This window comes from Kwoniella pini, chromosome 11, assembly GCF_000512605.2.
Source record: "Kwoniella pini CBS 10737 chromosome 11, complete sequence".
In the NCBI taxonomy this organism is placed as follows: domain Eukaryota; kingdom Fungi; phylum Basidiomycota; class Tremellomycetes; order Tremellales; family Cryptococcaceae; genus Kwoniella; species Kwoniella pini.
In genome coordinates, this window is record NC_091726.1 from 203,624 (window position 1) to 222,977 (window position 19,354).

At 42.4% G+C, this 19,354-nt stretch overlaps 6 protein-coding genes across 6 annotated transcripts; 2 read left to right on the forward strand and 4 right to left on the reverse strand.

The window, feature by feature from the left end:
* Nucleotides 1-74: 74 nt before the first annotated feature.
* I206_107417 (uncharacterized protein) lies at nucleotides 75-1,617 on the reverse strand (the record flags this gene model as incomplete). The annotated part of the gene is made up of 4 exons (XM_019157459.1): nucleotides 75-186; nucleotides 257-1,173; nucleotides 1,261-1,353; nucleotides 1,408-1,617. The coding sequence occupies 4 exons, from the start codon at nucleotides 1,615-1,617 to the stop codon at nucleotides 75-77; spliced, it is 1,332 nt and encodes a 443-aa protein (XP_019009099.1).
* A 465-nt stretch (nucleotides 1,618-2,082) lies between these two features.
* I206_107418 (uncharacterized protein) lies at nucleotides 2,083-4,817 on the forward strand (the record flags this gene model as incomplete). The annotated part of the gene is made up of 7 exons (XM_019157460.1): nucleotides 2,083-3,099; nucleotides 3,170-3,236; nucleotides 3,300-3,476; nucleotides 3,533-3,618; nucleotides 3,675-4,133; nucleotides 4,211-4,520; nucleotides 4,588-4,817. 7 exons carry the CDS (start codon nucleotides 2,083-2,085, stop codon nucleotides 4,815-4,817), a joined length of 2,346 nt encoding a protein of 781 aa, XP_019009100.1.
* A 124-nt stretch (nucleotides 4,818-4,941) lies between these two features.
* I206_107419 (uncharacterized protein) lies at nucleotides 4,942-6,246 on the reverse strand (the record flags this gene model as incomplete). The annotated part of the gene is made up of 2 exons (XM_019157461.1): nucleotides 4,942-5,136; nucleotides 5,215-6,246. 2 exons carry the CDS (start codon nucleotides 6,244-6,246, stop codon nucleotides 4,942-4,944), a joined length of 1,227 nt encoding a protein of 408 aa, XP_019009101.1.
* Nucleotides 6,247-7,817: 1,571 nt separating this feature from the next.
* I206_107420 (uncharacterized protein) lies at nucleotides 7,818-10,538 on the reverse strand (the record flags this gene model as incomplete). Its single annotated transcript, XM_019157462.1, has 7 exons — nucleotides 7,818-7,841; nucleotides 7,905-9,230; nucleotides 9,291-9,631; nucleotides 9,718-9,982; nucleotides 10,062-10,184; nucleotides 10,316-10,386; nucleotides 10,505-10,538. The coding sequence occupies 7 exons, from the start codon at nucleotides 10,536-10,538 to the stop codon at nucleotides 7,818-7,820; spliced, it is 2,184 nt and encodes a 727-aa protein (XP_019009102.1).
* A 320-nt stretch (nucleotides 10,539-10,858) lies between these two features.
* I206_107421 (uncharacterized protein) lies at nucleotides 10,859-14,211 on the reverse strand (the record flags this gene model as incomplete). The annotated part of the gene is made up of 9 exons (XM_019157463.1): nucleotides 10,859-11,401; nucleotides 11,472-12,165; nucleotides 12,221-12,711; nucleotides 12,766-12,911; nucleotides 12,967-13,192; nucleotides 13,276-13,662; nucleotides 13,740-13,819; nucleotides 13,885-13,972; nucleotides 14,044-14,211. The coding sequence occupies 9 exons, from the start codon at nucleotides 14,209-14,211 to the stop codon at nucleotides 10,859-10,861; spliced, it is 2,823 nt and encodes a 940-aa protein (XP_019009103.1).
* A 435-nt stretch (nucleotides 14,212-14,646) lies between these two features.
* Nucleotides 14,647-19,030, forward strand: I206_107422 (uncharacterized protein; the record flags this gene model as incomplete). Its single annotated transcript, XM_070203511.1, has 20 exons — nucleotides 14,647-14,719; nucleotides 14,791-14,880; nucleotides 14,953-15,015; nucleotides 15,111-15,243; nucleotides 15,307-15,401; nucleotides 15,468-15,607; nucleotides 15,667-15,855; nucleotides 15,937-16,035; nucleotides 16,088-16,292; nucleotides 16,373-16,742; nucleotides 16,833-17,351; nucleotides 17,412-17,517; nucleotides 17,577-17,648; nucleotides 17,703-17,838; nucleotides 17,892-18,001; nucleotides 18,062-18,229; nucleotides 18,301-18,370; nucleotides 18,427-18,512; nucleotides 18,576-18,773; nucleotides 18,842-19,030. The coding sequence occupies 20 exons, from the start codon at nucleotides 14,647-14,649 to the stop codon at nucleotides 19,028-19,030; spliced, it is 3,111 nt and encodes a 1,036-aa protein (XP_070059612.1).
* Nucleotides 19,031-19,354: the final 324 nt, after the last annotated feature.

Sequence of the window (19,354 nt, forward strand, 5' to 3'; positions counted from 1 at the left end):
TTCTGTCTATTCCGACCTAGTCTGGATCATCCTTCATAGCATCTTACTCTACGACGTCATATACCTGACTAACATTATACCCATTCTCTTGGATTTTTGAGGACCTTTTGCAATTCTTCTTCTGGACTATTTGAACCTTCAGCTCCTACTGGAGTCATATATTCCCATCTTGCTGTTTCAGGTAAACTAAAAAAAAATATATACAAATATTAGTTAAAAAGTAAATTTCATAATTGTATTCCCCAATTAAACTTACCTCATTAAAATACTTTCAATTCTAGCACCAGGAGTATGTAATCCAAATTTAGTACCTCTATCATAAACTAAATTAAATTCAACATATCTACCTCTTCTAAGTTGTTGCCATCTTTTTTCTTCTTCTGTCCAAGTTCTATTTAAATGTTTATAAACAATTGGTATATATGCAGGTAAAAAAGAACTACTTGCATCTTTTATAAAATTAAATAAATCTTCTTGAGTTTTAGGTTTTCCATTTTCATTTTGATTAATTTGATTTATAGGTGAAGAAATTGTTAAATCATCAAAAAAAATTCCACCAATACCTCTTGATTCATTTCTATGATTTATAAAAAAATATTTATCACATTGTTTTTTAAATTCTTTATAATAATTTAAATCATTTTTATCACATGATTTTTTTAATTCATTATGAAAATGAATACAATCTTTTTCATCTAAATAAGAAGGTGTTAAATCTGATCCACCACCAAACCACCATGTAATTGGTTGTTGATTTTCATCATTTTTATTTTCAATTTCAAAATATCTATAATTTAAATGTACTGTTGGAATATGTGGATTTCTTGGATGAATTACAATTGATAATCCTGTTGCAAAAAATGGTTTTGTTTCTTTTGGTTCAGGTAAAGAAGGATGATCAGGTAACATTGCTTTTTGTGCTTTAGGTGGTAATAATCCATGTACAATTGAAACGTTAATTCCTGCTTTTTCAAATACTCTTCCATTTGATAAAACGCATGATGATCCTTCTCCACCTTCTTTACGTATCCAAGTATCTTTTAAAAATTTAGGATTTTCTTTAAAAGGTGAAAATGAATTAGGTTCAACTGATGATTCAATTTCTTCCATTGTTTTAACAATATGATCTTGAAGAGATTTTACCCAAGTAGCCATACGTATACGCATTGGGTTCTAAGCAAAAGTGCTGATCAGCTAATGACTCTCTTTCTCTCACGCCGAATCACAATTCAATAAGAAAGAGAGAGTGTTGGTGCTCACCTGAGGATCATCCTTCTCTAATGCGTCTACTGGTACCCAAGGATACCCATGGGTCTCTATAGCTTCGACAAGAGGTGCTCCGTCACATTGGACCTTTTTGGAAAATATTAGCTAGTTGTTATAGACTATTCTAGAAGCAAAACTCACTTGAGACTTGTTGTCGCTGAGATACCTGTACGCGACAGTTCCAACCAGACCGACGGCAAAAGACGTTGCTATTTGTTGTCGCCAGCTAGAGGAAGTAGGTCTGGATGAAGGTGTAGAGTAGCCTCTTTTGCTTAGTTGAGAGAGCGATATTTTGCTCCTCGATGAAGAAGTTGACCGAGCTGCCCGAAGAGCGGCTGTTCGAAGGGACATTGTCGATTGTCTAAGCCAGTCGATGGGTGATAGCTTGGAGAAAATATCAGAGAGGTGAAAAGAGATAAAAAATAGAGTAATTCAGCAGATGAAATTTGAATGAGACCGAATCTCTTATAGTTCGAGTCAATTAAGGACCGGAAAGACTCGTTATTGATGATATCTTGTTGGATATATAGAACTATAATTAAAAATTGAGACGATATGGGCTATTATTTGGTCCGTTGTATTCCTAAATTCCTCTCAGTTGAATTTACCCGGCACGCTCCGATTACCATTTTATGCGGAGTCTCCAGATGTATTTGACACGTGACTAGTACCAGTAATTACTCTTGATCAAACCCCGATTACAAAGGTCAGACTTAGATCTTGATCTTCAACACTTTTGTCAATGAGCATACGAGTGAAGGTGATAAAGTTCTGATTCGGGCCATCAAATGGCATGGGAAAGAGGGGACAGACATCATGCTTTCAGCTGCGATAAGGGTTGTAGCTCGTTCGGCTGCTATACAATTAGAAGAAGTAGCTGCTCTTTCCGCTACAACTACTCAACATCAAGATAAAGGTAAAGCTAAAGAAGTCGATCCAGAAGATATGGAAACTGTCAGAGCCCAAGTTCAATCATTATCTGAATTATTGGAGAAATATCAAACCAAATCATTTCTCTCCCCCGAAAATGCATCTTCATCTTCAACTTTGAAATCCCCCACCAACAACATATCATCAGGCAAGAAAGAATTATCAGCTTTAGATAAATTAATTCAAGCTTCACCTCGTTCTCCTCCCCCTCCTGCACCAGCAACACATCCTGATAGATTTATAGAAGCTGAACAGCGTAAAAAAGCTGGACTTAGACCTATACCTTCTTCATCCATTTCTCCACCTCAACAATACTCACCTGTTGGAAACAGTACTTCAACAAAATCTCATAGAGTTCCCCCTGGCGGATCAATTGGTCTGAGTCTGAATGACTTGATAAGAGCTTCACCTCGACAAAATCCTCCTGCAGCACCTGATACTCATCCGGATAGACATATACAAGCGGAACAAGCTAGGAAATCGAGGATACTTCAGACTTCCGTTAGACCCATTCCACCGATCAAGACGAATCCGCAAAATTCTCCATCAGTTCCATTGGATGTCTCTACGAGACAGTCTGCCATCAACCAGCCCGTCAAAGAGCTCCCTAGCCCGCCGTCATCATCGCAGCTAGAACAAACAGGTTCGCCTGCGACGCCAGATCATACGATAAAAGAAGATAGATCAGTTCCACTTCCACAGACGGCGCCGGTAGAGCACTTCGAGCATGAAGAGTCACGGATACTAGATTCATCTTTGGCAGCGACAGGCAAATCAGATCCAGATGTGAACGACTTCGTCTCGCCAGATGCTAGCAGTGCAACTCCAATCGAACCTGTGGATGATATAGCAGATTTAGGTGTAGATCCAATTTCACCGAAGAGTCAGCTTGACGATGACGATGTGAGAGCGATTTTTGCGTGTTGAATCAGCCAATCCTGAGCTGACAAATCAATGCTTCGCTCTCATCTAGATACCCGTTGTTTTGCGAGCATCGAAAGTACCTTCATCCAGGTTAGGTAGACTGTTCCATTATGGCTGTAAGTATTCATTGTGCTTTCTTCGTAGGCGTTGGGCATGCTGCTTACGCCGTGTTGTTGAAGCTCTCGCTGCTTCTTTGTCCATTGGAGCTGCATCTGAGTCTATACGCAGAACAACAGGTGGAAATAAATCCGGTGGCAGTGTATTCATGAGTGATGCGAATATACGAAGATTAGTAGCTACTTTAGGTAGAATGAGGGGTGCCGCTTTGAAGCTGGGGCAATTCATGAGTATACAAGGTGAGTTTGATGATACTGTGTTCATGTTAGACACTGATAACCAAATATGATTTCAGATAATCACATGTTACCTCCTGAGATAGAGAAAGTTTTACATCAAGTACAGGCTCACGCAAACTATATGCCAGATTGGCAGATGGAGGTGCGTCATCAGTCCGATGTAACGGAACCATTCTTGACTGAATCTTATTTTGACAGAGGGTCATGAGAGATGACTTTGGCTCAGAATGGCAATCTCTTTTCTCTTCATTCGACCGTACGCCTATCGCATCAGCATCGATAGGTCAAGTTCATCGAGCAACATTACCTGATGGTCAAGAAGTAGCGGTAAAAATTCAATTTCCGGGAGTTGCATCTTCAATCGAATCTGATCTCAACAACTTATCCTTATTATTGCGGTCTTCAGCATTATTACCTAAAGGCTTGTATTTACAAAATACTATCGCGGTAATGAGAAGGGAATTACAAGATGAATGTGATTATATAATGGAAGCTGCGGCTGGAAGACGATTTAGTCAATTTTTAGCCAATGATGATTACTTCAGCGTACCGAAAGTAGTGGAAGAAGGTACGACTGGTAAGGTATTGACTACCGAATGGATGGATGGAAAGCCATTGAGCAGGGTGAAGGATTTATCTCAAGAAGCGAGAGATCGAGTGAGTACCATTTCTATACCTTTGACGCGCGTAGAGGGTAGGAGGATTTTTGGCTGATCTGATTGGTCGGAATTTAGATTGGCACGAATATCCTGAGATTATGTTTGATGGAATTATTCCAATTTCGATTTATGCAAACTGATCCAAATTGGGCCAATTTCTTGTATACAACGAAAGGAGGAAAAGAAGGTATTCAATTAATTGATTTTGGAGCGTCAAGGGAATATACTAAAGAATTCATGGATGGTTGGTATCGACTTTTAAAAAGTTGTTTAGAAGGTGATAGATCAAAAATGAAAGATGAAAGTTTAAGTCTGGGCTATTTAACTGGAGAAGAAAATGATCTTATGATTGAAGCTCATCTTGATTCAATGGCTTTAGTAGCTAGTAAGTTGTTTTTGGAGAATAATCAAGAATCTGTGATCTTACTAATATATATTGTATGTATTTTTAGGTCCATTTTCGTACGAAGGAAAATATCCTTTCGCAAAACAAACTATAACAGATTCAATTAGATCATTAATACCTGTAATGTTAAAACATCGACTTACACCTCCTCCACAAGAAACTTATTCTTTAAATAGGAAATTAAGTGGTGCGTTTTTAATGTGTGCTAAACTAGGTGCGAATGTAGATTGTCAGAAATTATGGATTGATGTAGCTGGAGAATACAAGGAGGGGTAAATTTGTATCAAGATGCATTTAATATCATTAATTTCATTAATTTCATTAGATTCATATATAATTAAAATGTCCATTTCCATCCACTCTTTCCCAATCTACCTCATTCCATATTTTCCCCCTTACTTCATATGACCGAGACTTCAGATTGGCCAGCCATTCCCGTCTCACCATCTCCTGTCTTCCTGCGCTTTCCATCCTGATCTTTATCATCCTTGGGCCCGGGCCTTTTCTTGTTATTTTCATTAAACCCATTGGTATACTCGCAAATTAAACCAAGTTCGGCGCATCTCTCACACTGGTTCTGTTTCACGTTCACGCACTAATGAATGGAATTCATTCAAAAGTCAATTTTATTTCCTTTTATTGGAAAAACATGATATAATTGAATTTCACTTACCTTGGTCTTTATCGCTTGGCAATTCTCGCATGCCCACTTAACCCTTTTATGAACCTTAACATTCGAGGTTTTTGGTAGAGTCGTTCCACCAAGTCGTCGTGTAAGGTCAATCGCACCTGTTGCGAATAATGATCCCACAGCCCCAGTGATAGGCATAGGGGGGGCTTGTGGGAGAACAGGTGCTGGTGTAGGTGCAGGGTTAGGAGTAGCGGTAGCGGTAGGACCAGGAGCAGCGACGGGCAAGGCAATGGTATCAGGGGCGGGCAGGGGAGCCGGATCGATTGGGAGCCAAGGATCATCTTCGAAAGCAGGAGAGGCCAAGGCAATGGGACCAGGGGCAGGCAGGGGAGCCGGATCTATGGGGAGCCAAAGACCATCTTCGAAAGCAGGAGAGGGTATGGCATCGATGGGAACAGGTTCCAAGGTAGCAGGAGCAAGCAGGGCATCGGAGTCAAGAGGTTCCCAATCGCAAGGATCAGGATAATCGGCAGGGTCATCGGAGTTGTTGAGCAAGGCAACATTGTCCCATAGATCACGTGGCAATTCCCCGTTGAGCTCTTCTTCAACTGGAGGAGGTGGCGGCGGAAGGAGAAGAGCCGGGCAAATGGTGAGTCGAGGTTCTTGCTCTGTGGGGAATTGCCGAAGACCTGGTTGCGGAGTTGGAGGGTCGGCGAGGTTATCTTCTCCCGCAACCAATCGATCTACCAAGAACGGCTCAGGGTCTTCGATAGGGAGAGGTTCCCGATCCACCTCTTGTGTATCTTGGGATACAGCTCGAAGGGAAGTTTCGGCTGTAGTGGGAGAGGAATTTGGCTGGGATGGACCGGATGGAGAGGTAGGTGGGCTGGAAGAGGTTTCAAAATTGAAGAATTGCTCCCACATCTGGTCAGCGGGGGCGAGAGGAATTGTTTGATTTTCCTCGTTCAGCCATTGTTGGTCTCCGCTTGATAATCTCTGGGACTTCTCATCTGAACCCAAATTCCTCGTCTGGTTGAGTCCTTGAAGTATGAAAGGATCGTTATGGGCAAACATCTAAAAAAAACTTTGATGCTTGGAGAAAATTTGTAGAGGTTAGAATGTATCGAGGTGGTGGTAGGAGTAATAGTGGCAAGAAAAGTGAGATTCGTTGGAAAGAAATTGAAAATGACAATGAACAGTTTAAATGGTCTATAAACAAATTTAGAATCTGAGAGAATTTGCACAAGTCGGAATGGTTTGAAGAAGTAGTGGTAGTAGTGGTGGTGGTGTAAGAAGAATCAGATTCGTTGAAAGAAATTGAAGATAGAAATGAATAATTTCAACAGTTTATATACCTTTTCGAGGTTGGCTATGGCTCAATATTACATGGTGCACGGACATTAGCAAAGACGTACGAATGAAACATCACAATATAGTAATGTAGAATATAGTTCAAAGTAATGAACTATCGAATAATATAGGGTTACATTGTACTATTGTAATGTAGAATATAGTTCAAACTTCTGAATACTGTATGGTGAAGAATTCACGCGACGTACTACGAAGTCTTATTTCTTCATCTAAATGTTTAAATATTAGTGTGTGTATAATCGGAAACATATTCAGGAATAGGAATATAAATAACATAAAATTGAAGTATGTATATATATATGACAAAAACTCTTTACCAAATTGATCAATAGTCGTAATACTTTTGAAGAGTTGGCCGATTTTATGAACATTAGCCTAAAGCTTACGTCATGATAAGGGAAATTTCCGAAAATCAAAGAAAATAGAAAATGCCAAGACGCGCTAAAAAATACCAGATCTCGCATTCGATCGACATGTTTTACTTGATTCTACGCGTTTGTTTGTAATGTTTCAAAATTTCATACTTTGATATAAACAAAATATAGTTCAACATACAAAATATCCTAACAATCGACTGTACAAGTATGATATAAATACCTGATGCCGAATCATTTGAATTTGACATATTTGAACATGCTGTGCAGATTTAATACACTTGTTTTATTTTCCCTATAGCCAATTACTCATAGTTCAAGTATAATTCAACCTCTCGTCATTGACATGTCTTCAGTTCCTACTATTTCCAGCTACTCAATCTAGGTTGGAATTGGATGGCTAGCTAAAAGGTACATCCACACAATATACGACTCCTCATTAAGTCGAATCTCGACATTTTCGCACAACCAACTAGTCTGAATTTGTTGCAACCACTGTTGGCCGTCTCCTTCCAACAAGATCACAGAAAACTTATCCAATTGCTACACGTCGTACGAGATTCGGCCCTGGAGTCAGCTCGCACACAACCATTGCGAGGTGGCAAAGAGTGGCGAGAAGAAAGTCGGAAGCTGGCTCGTAACAAGCAGAACAGAATGAACTGGACAAACACTCGGCATCTGGATTCAGGAACGCTTATCATTCATTCGATTCGATTTTTCAATTCGAGGACGGACACCGGAGATATGACATCACGGCCGGAAGAGAAATACAACATGATACGGGTCATTACGTGCAGTATTACATGCTTCTACTTACAAATGCTAAATACAACAATCAGAAAAACGAGTGCTATGAGATTATGTACTTCCAGAAAGAAGATATATGCGGATGTTGTCGAATTAGTCTTTAAAGAGGGATTTGAACTATAAATCCGGTATCAGTTTCAGCAAATATAGCTCGGCAGACGTGAATAGCAAATAACTGACCATAGCTGACCCCGGTCTGTCCTGAGTAGGATGACCAACGAGATCATCATCGTCCTCCTCAAGCTCATCAATTTCGTCCTCCTTCTGTTTGTTCTGACTTGGAATTTGAGTCTTACTTGGCGATTTCGATGCTTTCCTAGGCGATATCTGCTTTTGAGGGGAATTGGATCTCGAAGCGGATCCACGCTTCCTCGGACTCGCTTCCCTCTTATTTGGCGAGGTCGAACCAACTGAAGACGGATTATCGATAGTGCTGTCCCAGACCAAAGCCGATGCTGGATTACTGGTGTCGTTTGTCGTATCTCCACTGATGGAATCGGTCACCCAGGCAGGATGCGATCTGTCGCTCTTATTACCTGATCCGGATCCAGTAGCGACATCCATAGGATGGTTGGATCCATTCTTTGAGCCATTCGACGGATCCTTTTCCATTTCTGTTCCTTTGCCTTCGTCAAGCGAAGCTGGACCTTCAGCAGGAGATTGGTGGGATCCACTATGTCTGCCCGGTTGTTGCTCTTCTTCTTGACCTTTTTGGGGCTGCGATGCCCGGGCAAATTCCTCTTCCATCTCTCTTTCATCCTCTAGATCAGCATTGTCTAATGCTTCTTCCAAATCAACATCCCCCAGCCCTGCAATTTCAAGCACATCAGCTTGTGACATTGTATATGCTTGGCTCTTCTGCGGCGGTTGAGGTCCATCCAGGTTGTCAAGGGGAGCGTCAGGTGAATTACTTCGTTGCGTTCCACCAGGTAAGAACAAGGCTTCTCCATCGTTTAGGGGAGCATGATCTAGATCCATGCCTGTGACCATGTTGGAATCCGCGTCGACGGGCGATGGAACAGCAGCAGCATTCTGATTGAAGATGGATGCGATATAAACATTACTCATTGGTTCTTGAGCGGGAGTAAGATTCAAACTTGATCTCTTTCTTGATGAGGAAGGGGCTTCAGATCCTTTTCGTTTTCTACTACTTGGTGTGCTGGAGGTACCGTTATTATCACTAGTCTGAGAACGATCGCCATTTTGACCATGACCATTGCCCTTTGCGCTACTACTCGAGCTCGTCGTATCTGATAAATTAGGTCGATGATGCGAATGAAGTGAACCACTAGGTGGACGTGTGGAGCCATCACTACTAGATCGTTTGATTTCTATTGATGGTGATCTGATATCCTTGAAAGCTTCACAAGCTGTAGTAGCTATCGCGCAGAAAATAGTAAAATCCTTGAATTCTGTGTCTAAGCTCGTCAGTGTAAGAGGTTGACCAGGTTCAGAAAAAGACACGTTGAGAGTGGCGGAAAGCTGTTCAGCTAATACCAATGTCGCCTGAACAGATCAAAGCTGCGTGTCAGCTTATTCAAGGGCATTTTGCTAGGATTAGCTCACCCTAAATTCTTTCATTGGTAGCGTCAGATCTACCCTATCGCCAACTACTTCATAATCTTGAAATTCACCTGTATCAACTTTGATCTCCGTACACAACCCACCACCACCCATACCTTCCCAAGATTTCATCCTAACCTCCTCTCTGGTGAACATCCAACCTAACTGGTCTGTACCTCCCGAATTTGAGCTATTGTATGATCCTGTAGAAATGGCAAAGTTGTCGAGCCAATCTCGAAGCGTTCGAGAGGTAATATTGAAGCCCGATGGTGTGGTATCTGGATCTACATCTGCTCGAAGGAAATCCGAAGAGCCTAGATGAAGAGAATGTTTCTTGGTAACTCCTGCATGAGAACATCTCACAAGTCAGCAGGCAGCATGTACAGCCTGCATCCAGACGCCTTTTTGGGAGATGTACTAGACCACTCACCATGTTTGCAAACCAGCCTCACTATCAACTTTGACTCGCGACTAAGCCTTGTATCCTCATCATCCGTGAATTCATCCTCATCTCCAAAATGTCTACCATCACTATCATCTTCCTCGCCTTTGGGTACTGATGAACTGCGAACATCTCTATTCCCGTTCTTTCGATGTTGAAGAGGGCGTAATTCATTGGATGGGTCGATGATTCTCAGGTCCAAGCGAACTATTGTAGCTACTTGAGCGGCTTTACCAAGGACTGCTAAAACGGACTGCGAGAACAACATTTAATGTAAAGTTCAAAAGACTGGCAAGCTAAATCTCCATGAGGATGAGAGCGAGTGAGCTTACCTTGACCAGAAGTTTACATTTGACAGATTTCCTTCGTCTTGTATTCCACCTGCCGAAGAAACTCTTATCGAGCTTGAATAAGCAAAAAGCCGATTTAGATGAGTTGGTAACGGACAATTCCCACTGCAGCATGTCAATATGGTTTAGAACTGGCTTTTCATAGTTTATAAAGAGGCAGAGGAAAGAAAAAAAGTATAGGCAGGCTTCTTCAATGTTATAGCCTGGTGGTTCGAGCAGATTGCACTTGTACTCACATGTCTTTGAGTAGCGTGAATATGTAAATCATCACCATATTTCGATGCACACTGAAGGATTCGCATGAAGACTACGTCAAGATCATCAGTATCAGAGTCATCTATCTAAGCACACCAGTTTCACAATGAAACAGACTACTCGCCGTGAAGGGAAAAGCCGATCATCTGATCTGTAATGGGTCAACTCACACACGAGATTCTCAGCCTTAATAGATGCGTCCATCTTGACCAATAGGCGCCAAGCTACTGCTGTGGCTTACCACCACTTCGATCCACTTAGTGAGCCTCAGCTTATGGATTTTGTTTGTTGAATAGAATATCACAGAGAAGAAAGAAAAGGAAAAGATTCAACTTCAAAAGGTTAGTTGATGACTTGCTCATGTTGTCGATTTCCGGTTGACGTGTGTTTACGCGTATTTCCGTCGGAGACACATTGTCACCCCACTTTACCCCACTTATTGGTTAGATATTTTTGGAATTATCATGATTAAAAGGAATACAACATATGCATGGCAATTCATGATGTACTCAATGATCCTTAGTCTACCCCTCTACAATCTGCTTCTCTTTTTTCTTTTTTGTATCGCCCTTTTTCTTCTTCTTTACTTTTACCACCTCTATATCTCCCGTAGAAACAACCGGTATATCATCGTTCTTCTTCCCTATCTCTTCCAAGCCTGAAGAAGGTGTTCCAAGTCGTACAGGCTGATCATCGTCCATTTTATATTCCTCATATCTTCCTGATCTACTAGTCTGTTCGCTGGAAGTAAGATCTATTGCTGCTAAACCTGAATTATCTCTTTCTAACTCAGGCTTTTTCATTGATGTGGTCATCGGAGCGGTTGATCCTTCAGGTAATTCACCTTGTCTATCAAATTCAGGTGGTGCTATTTTTCCTTTTCCACTCTTTTTACTTTTGAATTTACCTTTGATTGTTGAATGCGGATTAGATTCTTCTATTGCTATTTCCGAATCATTTAATTTCACTATTGGTATTTCATCTATATCTTCCTCCTGATCATGTTCATTCTTATCGTATAGGTAATAGGGATCGTCTTTATGTTTTGCTTTACGTGCCGCGCGACGCTATAAGGCATGATTATACTTCAGCTTTTGAGCTTTTAGAGTAGCCGTCGAATTGTTGGTGTGCACTTACCCTGGCTCTTTCCTCTTTGGTTTCTCCCTCTCGTTTTTTACCTTTCTTATCCTGTTCCCTCAAAACCCTTCTCAATTCTTCCATACCTTCGCCACCTCCCTCACCTAAATCAAAGGCGGTTTTTTCCTCTTCGCTCTCCTCATCTTCACTGAGCGTACCAAAACCTCCTCCTGGTATAATTTCCGCATCCAAATCCAAGCCTTCCGGTATACGAACAGCTTCTTGAGCTCTATAAGCTACAGCATTTAGCTCGTGGGAAGTGAACAGAGGTTCAAACAAGAATAATGATTTCGGATAAGACGGATTACTTTCATCATCGGTAGCTAATGATTCGGCAAAACCACCCATCACTTCTGGTACATCATCTTCTGGTGACGATATTTGCTTGACCGTCGGCATATGGTTGTTGAGATCTGCTTGAACGAACGATAAAAGTTGATCAAATTCGAAAGCTCTTTCTTGAACTTCTATATCACCTTTGCTTAAAAAAGTGTGTAGCCCGGATTTCATGGAAATCACCAAGGCTTTGGCTTCTTCGTGCGTTTCAACAGACCAATGAGATGAGATGTTGGCCGTATAGTGACCGAATATCTTGGCTGCCGAATGTAAAGAAAGAGATATAAGGGACGAGGAGGAAAGATGTAAGGTAGGTGATAATATGGAAGAGATCGCGCTCAAGGGCGAAGACAAACACCTAAATCACCCTTGTCAGCTTCTCCGAGACACCTCCGTGCCCGATGCTAACTCACGAGGAATACTCTCCACAAACCCAGATTGCGGCTTCGATCAAACCGTCCTCTCCCGTCCCATCTCTACCTCTTTCCCTCAGATCTTCATCACTCAATACCTTCTCAAATACGCCGACGGCATACTGTCTCACACTTTTCACTCTCCCTACAATGTCAAGCACAAGATTCTTGATCTGCTCTCCAACATTGACATGACTCACGTAAGCCAAATCGACCAGTAGCGAGATGACCCATTCGAAATCGCTGACATTGACGTAAGTATCATATGATATGATCGTGAGAAGTTTTTGGGTGAGCAATAATCGGTATGCGGGTGAGAGTGATACGGCTGTCGAAGTCACTGTAGGATCCTTGGCAGCAGTCGGTGAAAGCTGATTTGCTATGGCTGTCAAAGAGGCAACGGCCGAGGGCAGAGTAGAAGCGTTTTCGTCCGAAGGAGCAAGATGTGATAGAAGTTCGTCCGCTATGGTTTGTAGATTATCTCGATCAACCTGTACAAGCGCGGTCAGCTCGACAGCGTTCAGAGGGCAAGACAGCTGACTTACCATGGATGTGACTAATTCCAATGCTCTCATACGTATAGAAACATCAGGATCATCCAGACTTTCCATAATTTCGTCTTGATACACAGCTACCATAGTTGGATGGGTAGGTATGATTTTCACCATTGCTAATAAAGCGATATACCGTACTGCATATTGAGAAGATCAGAAGCTGGTCGTTTCCTTCACATAGAAGGAGCTTACGATTCTGGTCTCCGCCTTCATCCCGTAGGTAGCCACCTAATTTCTCTACACACACTCTAGCTAAAGCTTCGCCTTCTGCCCTATCAGGATCTAACATTCCCCCTACAATGCACGTTCGCACGCATTCATACAGTAATGAGATTGCCGATGTAGATGATATCAGAGAAGTTATAGGCGGCAGCAATTTACGGACGAGTCTGGGTTCTAACGGGGTAAGGATTGCGAACTGCAAGTAAGGCAACAAGTCAGCTTCACTCGTCGTCCTGATTTCCTGATACTAGGAAGAGATAATAGCTGGACTAAACATACCAGCTTGACCACTTTGATCAACATCCAATTATTTGTACTTCCGGTCAATATCCCGAAAAGCTCCGGAGCGAGCGGTAGATAGTTCTTCCCTCCCTGCCTCCGAGCTAATTCCATAACCACTCCTACCGTTGCGCCGACTACACCTTGATCTGTATCCTGCAACTTGTCTCGCAATCTAGGAAATCCTTCGCGTAGACCCTCAGGGAAAGCTTCCCAGCATGGCAATAAGCATAGAACCGCTCGCTTTCTGATACGAGGAGATGAGTGGGTCAACAGGTGCAGTAGGTCCGGATGAAGGGTAGTGGACAGTGATGGAGAGAGCGAAAGAAGGTGAGGTAGGGCTGTCAATGGGATAGGCGGAAGTGGTACATGAGGGGACATCAGGTCCTAATAAGTCCATGTTATATGTTTTAGCTGCTTTCGGAGGTCGAGAATCGATGAGATACGCTAGTGACAGGGCGTACCTTCTTAATTCCATTGACCGTCAACACTACTTCTTCTGTATCACCGGAGAAAGCCATAGGAGCAGCGAGATATCCGATCTCTGTTCATTCGAAGTGAGCTGAGATAACCTGAACTAGCCGGCTCGGACTCAAATGGAGAGCTTACGCTTTAGATGATATCTCGGCGAACTCATGACTTCCACCACATGAAAAGCGAATTCCGGAGGAGTAGGTATAGGATATAACATCATCAACTAAGGATAACTATCAGCTATGCACCTTCGGTGTCACACATAATACCCCAATGACCAATAAAGGGACTTACGTAGCATAGTTTGAGAACACCTTCCGCTTTCAAAGCCATGTCTTTGCCTTTGAGCTCTTGACGAATCTCAACCATAGCTTCGGCTATGAAAGCATCTTCTTGAGCTTTCGAGGAAGCCTTGTGAGCTCTCAAACCCCTTATAAGGTCCTGCAACGTTCTTTCGAACATCTTGGCCGGAGATGACGATGGCTCTTACACCTTATCTGAAGCTAGGTCGGCTTAGTAGTTTTGTGTTAACAAGACAAGTAACCTAATTGAGCGAGTATTTATGAATGATGACGAAGGGTAACTTATCATAGACCATGTTTTGGCTTGAAAGCGGTGATCGCCGAATGGTAATTCACCGGGAGATCGAAGAAAGTTGAAATGATGAGCGGCTAAAAGAGTATTCAGCTTGATATTTTCACATATTCTTATCAAACACGACTGGATCACAGACAACCTCGAAACTTCAAGAGCTCCGGTCTATATAGGACTACACGCTAAGAGAAGATCAGAGGCAAGGACGACAAATAGAGGCAGCTAAGGTACTCCCTGCATCTCGTTCGCACAGGTATTCAATTCTCGACACCTTTCCCCATCCGCTCGTTGGCTCAACGCAACATGGACGTTCCACGTATCGTCCGAACACATATTTCTACCGCTGAATTGAATCCTCCGCAAGAGCTGATAGATGGTAAGTGCTAATGACCACTTCAAGATCTTCATTTGACTTAGCCTTCTAGCTCACATCGCGGCGTCACTTAGGTGTCAGCAATGGCCAGGTGGGATTGCTAGAAATAGTCAAAGCTTTGGGAGAGTATCTAACCGCCGCAGAGGAAGAAGTCCGTCTAAAAGGTGAGTTACACAAAATTTGTATCATGTCTTCTCTACCGTCAGGAAATCCAGCTGAGACACTGACTGGTGTAGGACTTACATTCCTGTCAAACACGCTCAGCGTTGTCAGTGTCTCCAAGATAAACCGGCAAGCTAGTGAGTAGACACTCTCGTACACTTGAGATTTCCCGCCTATCTACTTTCCATTTCATGATCCATCGAGACTAACCTTCTGGTTTCTCAACGTGAAGCTCAAACCCTTACCAATTTCTACCTTTCTAAACTTGATGATTTTGATTCCCTACCTCCGGCCTTGGACGGATTGACGATCCTATCGAAATTACCCACTTTCGACGATGAAGCAGCTATAGAAGTGTATAAAGGGTAAGTTAGCTCTTCGAGGCATCTATCGTCGCTGGACAGAGAACTGACGTCAACCTCTTCTAGCTTGGTAGAGAATGTCAATATGAAGGCGTATATCCAAGCTACTCGACATAAAGTATACGTTTTATTCGATAGTCTATTAGCTTTGCATAGGAGTGGTATGTTCAGGTCGATTATGAGCAGAATTAGGGTGATGTAGTGCTGATGTGGATCGCACCGACCAGCTCTCCGGTCAATGGGAACATCCTTCTTGAATAGTTACACCAAGATGGTAGATGGAGAAAAGGATCCTAGAAATTTGATGCTTCTGTTCTCGATAGATAGGGTAATATTGCTAGAGTTCGAGGTCAAGGATCATATCGAGGTCAGTCTCTGACCTAATCTTTTCAGCATGGAAGCTGATCTGACATCCCCTGATCGTAGGATTTCTTCGATATCACTTTCTGTTATTTCCCAATCACGTTCCGTCCGCCACCTAATGACCCATATGGGATCACAGCGGAAGATCTCAAACTTGCTCTGAGAGGTTGTATGGCTTCTTCGCCTTATTTCGCCCGGATGGCTATACCATTATTCTTGGAGAAGTTCGCCACTCTGACCGGACCAAGTATGGTATGTCCCGTTTTCCACTCAGAATCAACCTGTGTCCACTTTCAGTGACTATAATTGATGCATGGCTTTTCTTACGTACAGAAAGATCTACAATTATCGATAGCTGCTTGTTTACCTGTCTATGGAGCCGAATCTGTTCGTGAGCGAGCTGGGGAGTTATGGGAAGGAATCAAGACCGAAGTGAGCGATTTGGGTCCGTTAACTGATCGTTGCTGTACTGACCACTTGCTAGATACTATATTCATCGGATACGTCGATTGAAGCAGCTGCGCTATGTGCTTTAGAAGCGCTGATACGGACACTTTACCCACCTGACCAATCGCCCGGTGGAATAGCCCAAGATATAATAAAAGAATGCTTAGAGATACTGAATGAACCTGAAAAAACGCAAGCACTGGCAGCTACGAAGATTTTGGCAGCTATTTTCCGCTCTTCTTGTACGTTTCCCCACCCAGCGTTATGCTCCTTTACGCGCAGTCGGGCATTAGGTTGATGACAATTTGGGCTCATGAAATAGCATCGGCTGGGAAATTTGCCATATCTCAAGCGCTCCCTCAATTATTCCGTCAATTCAATTCACCTTCTCTACCTTCGCATCGTGCCCCAATCCTCTCAACGATTTCTTCTCTCTTATTGGCCATTCAGTCGGTGTACTCCTCATCTGAATCACACCGGACTCAGCAAGACGAACAATCGCTAGAACCTTACCATCAAGGTATACTTGATGTTTTACGAGAAGGCTTACGCACGGAAGGCTTGAAAGCACCAGCGATCCAAGGATGTACGGCTTGTGTCCAGATACCCGGGTTCTGGGCAAAGGAGGATGTGGAGAATGTGGTCAGGGGTTTAGACGATATATTGGTCAATGATGAAGATCCGGAAATTCGGTGAGTTCGGCATACAATTTCCCTTCAGATGCACATTGTCTTCATGAAACGGTGTGGACTTTGTGTATCGATGCTGACATTGTGTTATAGACCTGAAGTCATCAAAGCTCTTACTACAATATCAACTCATCATCCTACAATAATAGAATCATTGACTCTCCCATTACTCTTCCATAATCTGCCCGACACTGCTCCAGGAGGAGAAGAGCATATCGCCAGGGAGAAATACAGATCGATTCTGATCTCTCTCAAAGAGCTATGCGTTCAAACTGCTTTATTTCAAACTTTAGTCATAAGGATTACTACCAAATTGGACCTCTTATCATCACCGACAGATAAAGACATAGATATGGATGGAGAGTCCCAGTTTGATAGGAGAGAATGCACGATCGCTTATTGTTGGGATCTACTACATGCCCTCCAAGGTGTAATCGATATGAAAATCAAACAAAAGCATGGCGATCTGGTCAGATATTTCGATCAACTTGTACCTCGGTTAATGACTTTGGTGATTTCCAGTACATCTAATGAAGGGGTATTTGGGGATAGAAGGTTGATTGGCTTGATTGCTAAAATCGTAGAAAGCTTAGTATGGGAACTTCCTTCAGAGTGAGTTTACAATCAAAATAGGATAGCGAAATATTCGAGCTAATCTGCCTTGCTGACTAGGAGACAATCAAAGTGGTTTGCGGCCACGTATGATGCATTCGAAAAAGGAGAATGGCGTGGGGTAGTGCTTGATAAATCCATAACTTCGAGTGGATCACCACTAAGAGTATGCTGAGCCGAATGGTTGTGAGCGTAGAAAACGAGAGCTGACCTACGTACCAATAGGTCGGCGCTTCTTCATCTGAAAAAGACTTGATCGCGTTGTACTCTGGTTGTGTTCAAGCCTTAAAGCTCGATGTGAGCCAGCTGTAGATATAAACGCTGAGTTTACAGCTAATGGTCATTTCGCAGATCACGTTGCCATTCTCCTCTTCGGCTGAATTCTTGAGCTCGAAGATACATTGGGCGATCCATGTAGCTGGAGAACAATGGCAAGTCAAATGGGCCTCAGATTTGATCTGTGCTTTCGTAAATAAGCGGGAAGGTGGTGAGCTCTTCGAGATTGGCTAGTCTGTCGTCAAGCTGACTTGCATATCACAGACCTTAAGGAGTCTCTTGAAACGATATTGGACAGTATTTGGACCAAGGAAATCCAAGATACTTCAGCTGATCTCGAAGTAAGACAAAGGGGATTATCAGTTTACTTATTTGTGCGTCTCCGCCTCGTTTGGCGCGAATGATAGCACGAGGCTGATAGTAATATTCGGTAGATCGTCAAAGCACTCTCGTTGCTGCGGCAACCTCTTGCATACTCTTCACTTGAAAGAGTGATTGATATTTTGAGCTTGTCCAACCTCGATACCGAATTTGTGGGATTCGCAGCGAATGCCTTGGGTATACTGGCGCAAGGCAAGGGCGTTGGCCACCTGACTGCCAAGGTGAGCATTCGAATATTCGTCTAGTGACCTGGAAGGAAGACCGATAGCTGATCAACCTGTCGTTTGGCTAGTTGCTTTTTGCCCAAAAATTGTGGAACTTCGTTTTGCCCAAATTGATTGAGGGTGACAAAGAAGCGAATGGTAAGCTGGGTTGAAGCAATATGATAGCGAGAAAAGTAGCTTATAATATGTTATAGGTACAGGTAGATTAGTCTACCTAGTCGCTTTCGCTAGTTTGCTGCCTCTCATTCCCGCCTCACTGTGCTTAGCGGACCTCAACACGGTAAGTATCCTCCGGACAGGACAGAATCTCGAAGAGAGTCACTGACACGGAGTAAATGCTCAGATCTTGCCCCTCATACTGCGATCTTTGTCTCTTCCTGATCCTCAACAGCGTAGCAACGCCATAAGGACTCTTACTTCCATTTTGGAAACAGCTACAGACTCGAAAGAAGTTGATAAAGCTATACATACACATGCTGAAACCATGGTAGAATCATTGCTGAAAAGTGCCATAAAACAACCAAAAGTACCTACTTCAGCTGTAAGTCGACCTCTTAAGTTTAATTGGGTAACTGTGAAATTGCTAATTTCTAGGATTTGATCGAGTAGAAAGTCAGAAGTTCAGCATTATCTTGCTTGTCAATGTTTCCTGATATAATACGATTCGAGATTTTACATAAATATAAATCAATAGTGATTAAAGAATTAGGTAAAACTCTTGATGATCCACTAAGAAACGTCAGGAAAGAAGCTGTTGAATGTAGATCTAAATGGTATAGATATGGAAATGCTGTTTAAAGAGATCAGCAAGGCCTAATCTGAGCATTTGTTGTATTTACCATTTACTTTAGGTATATAGAATCTAATGCAATTACATTTGGGAATGCTTGGATAAGGATTAATTTCCAATATCACCTGAAACGCTATTAGTAAAATGATTTGTTACACAGCCCACGAGGGAATGAGGTAATTGATTTAATATTCAGGGTTATCACACTTGTACCCCGCTCGAACCCCCTCATTTCACTCATCACATCAACGCGACCTTTGATAAACCTCTCTACTACTTCAGATACTCTACTCTTTTTGACCAACCTTCACGAAAGACTTCTCAACTTAATC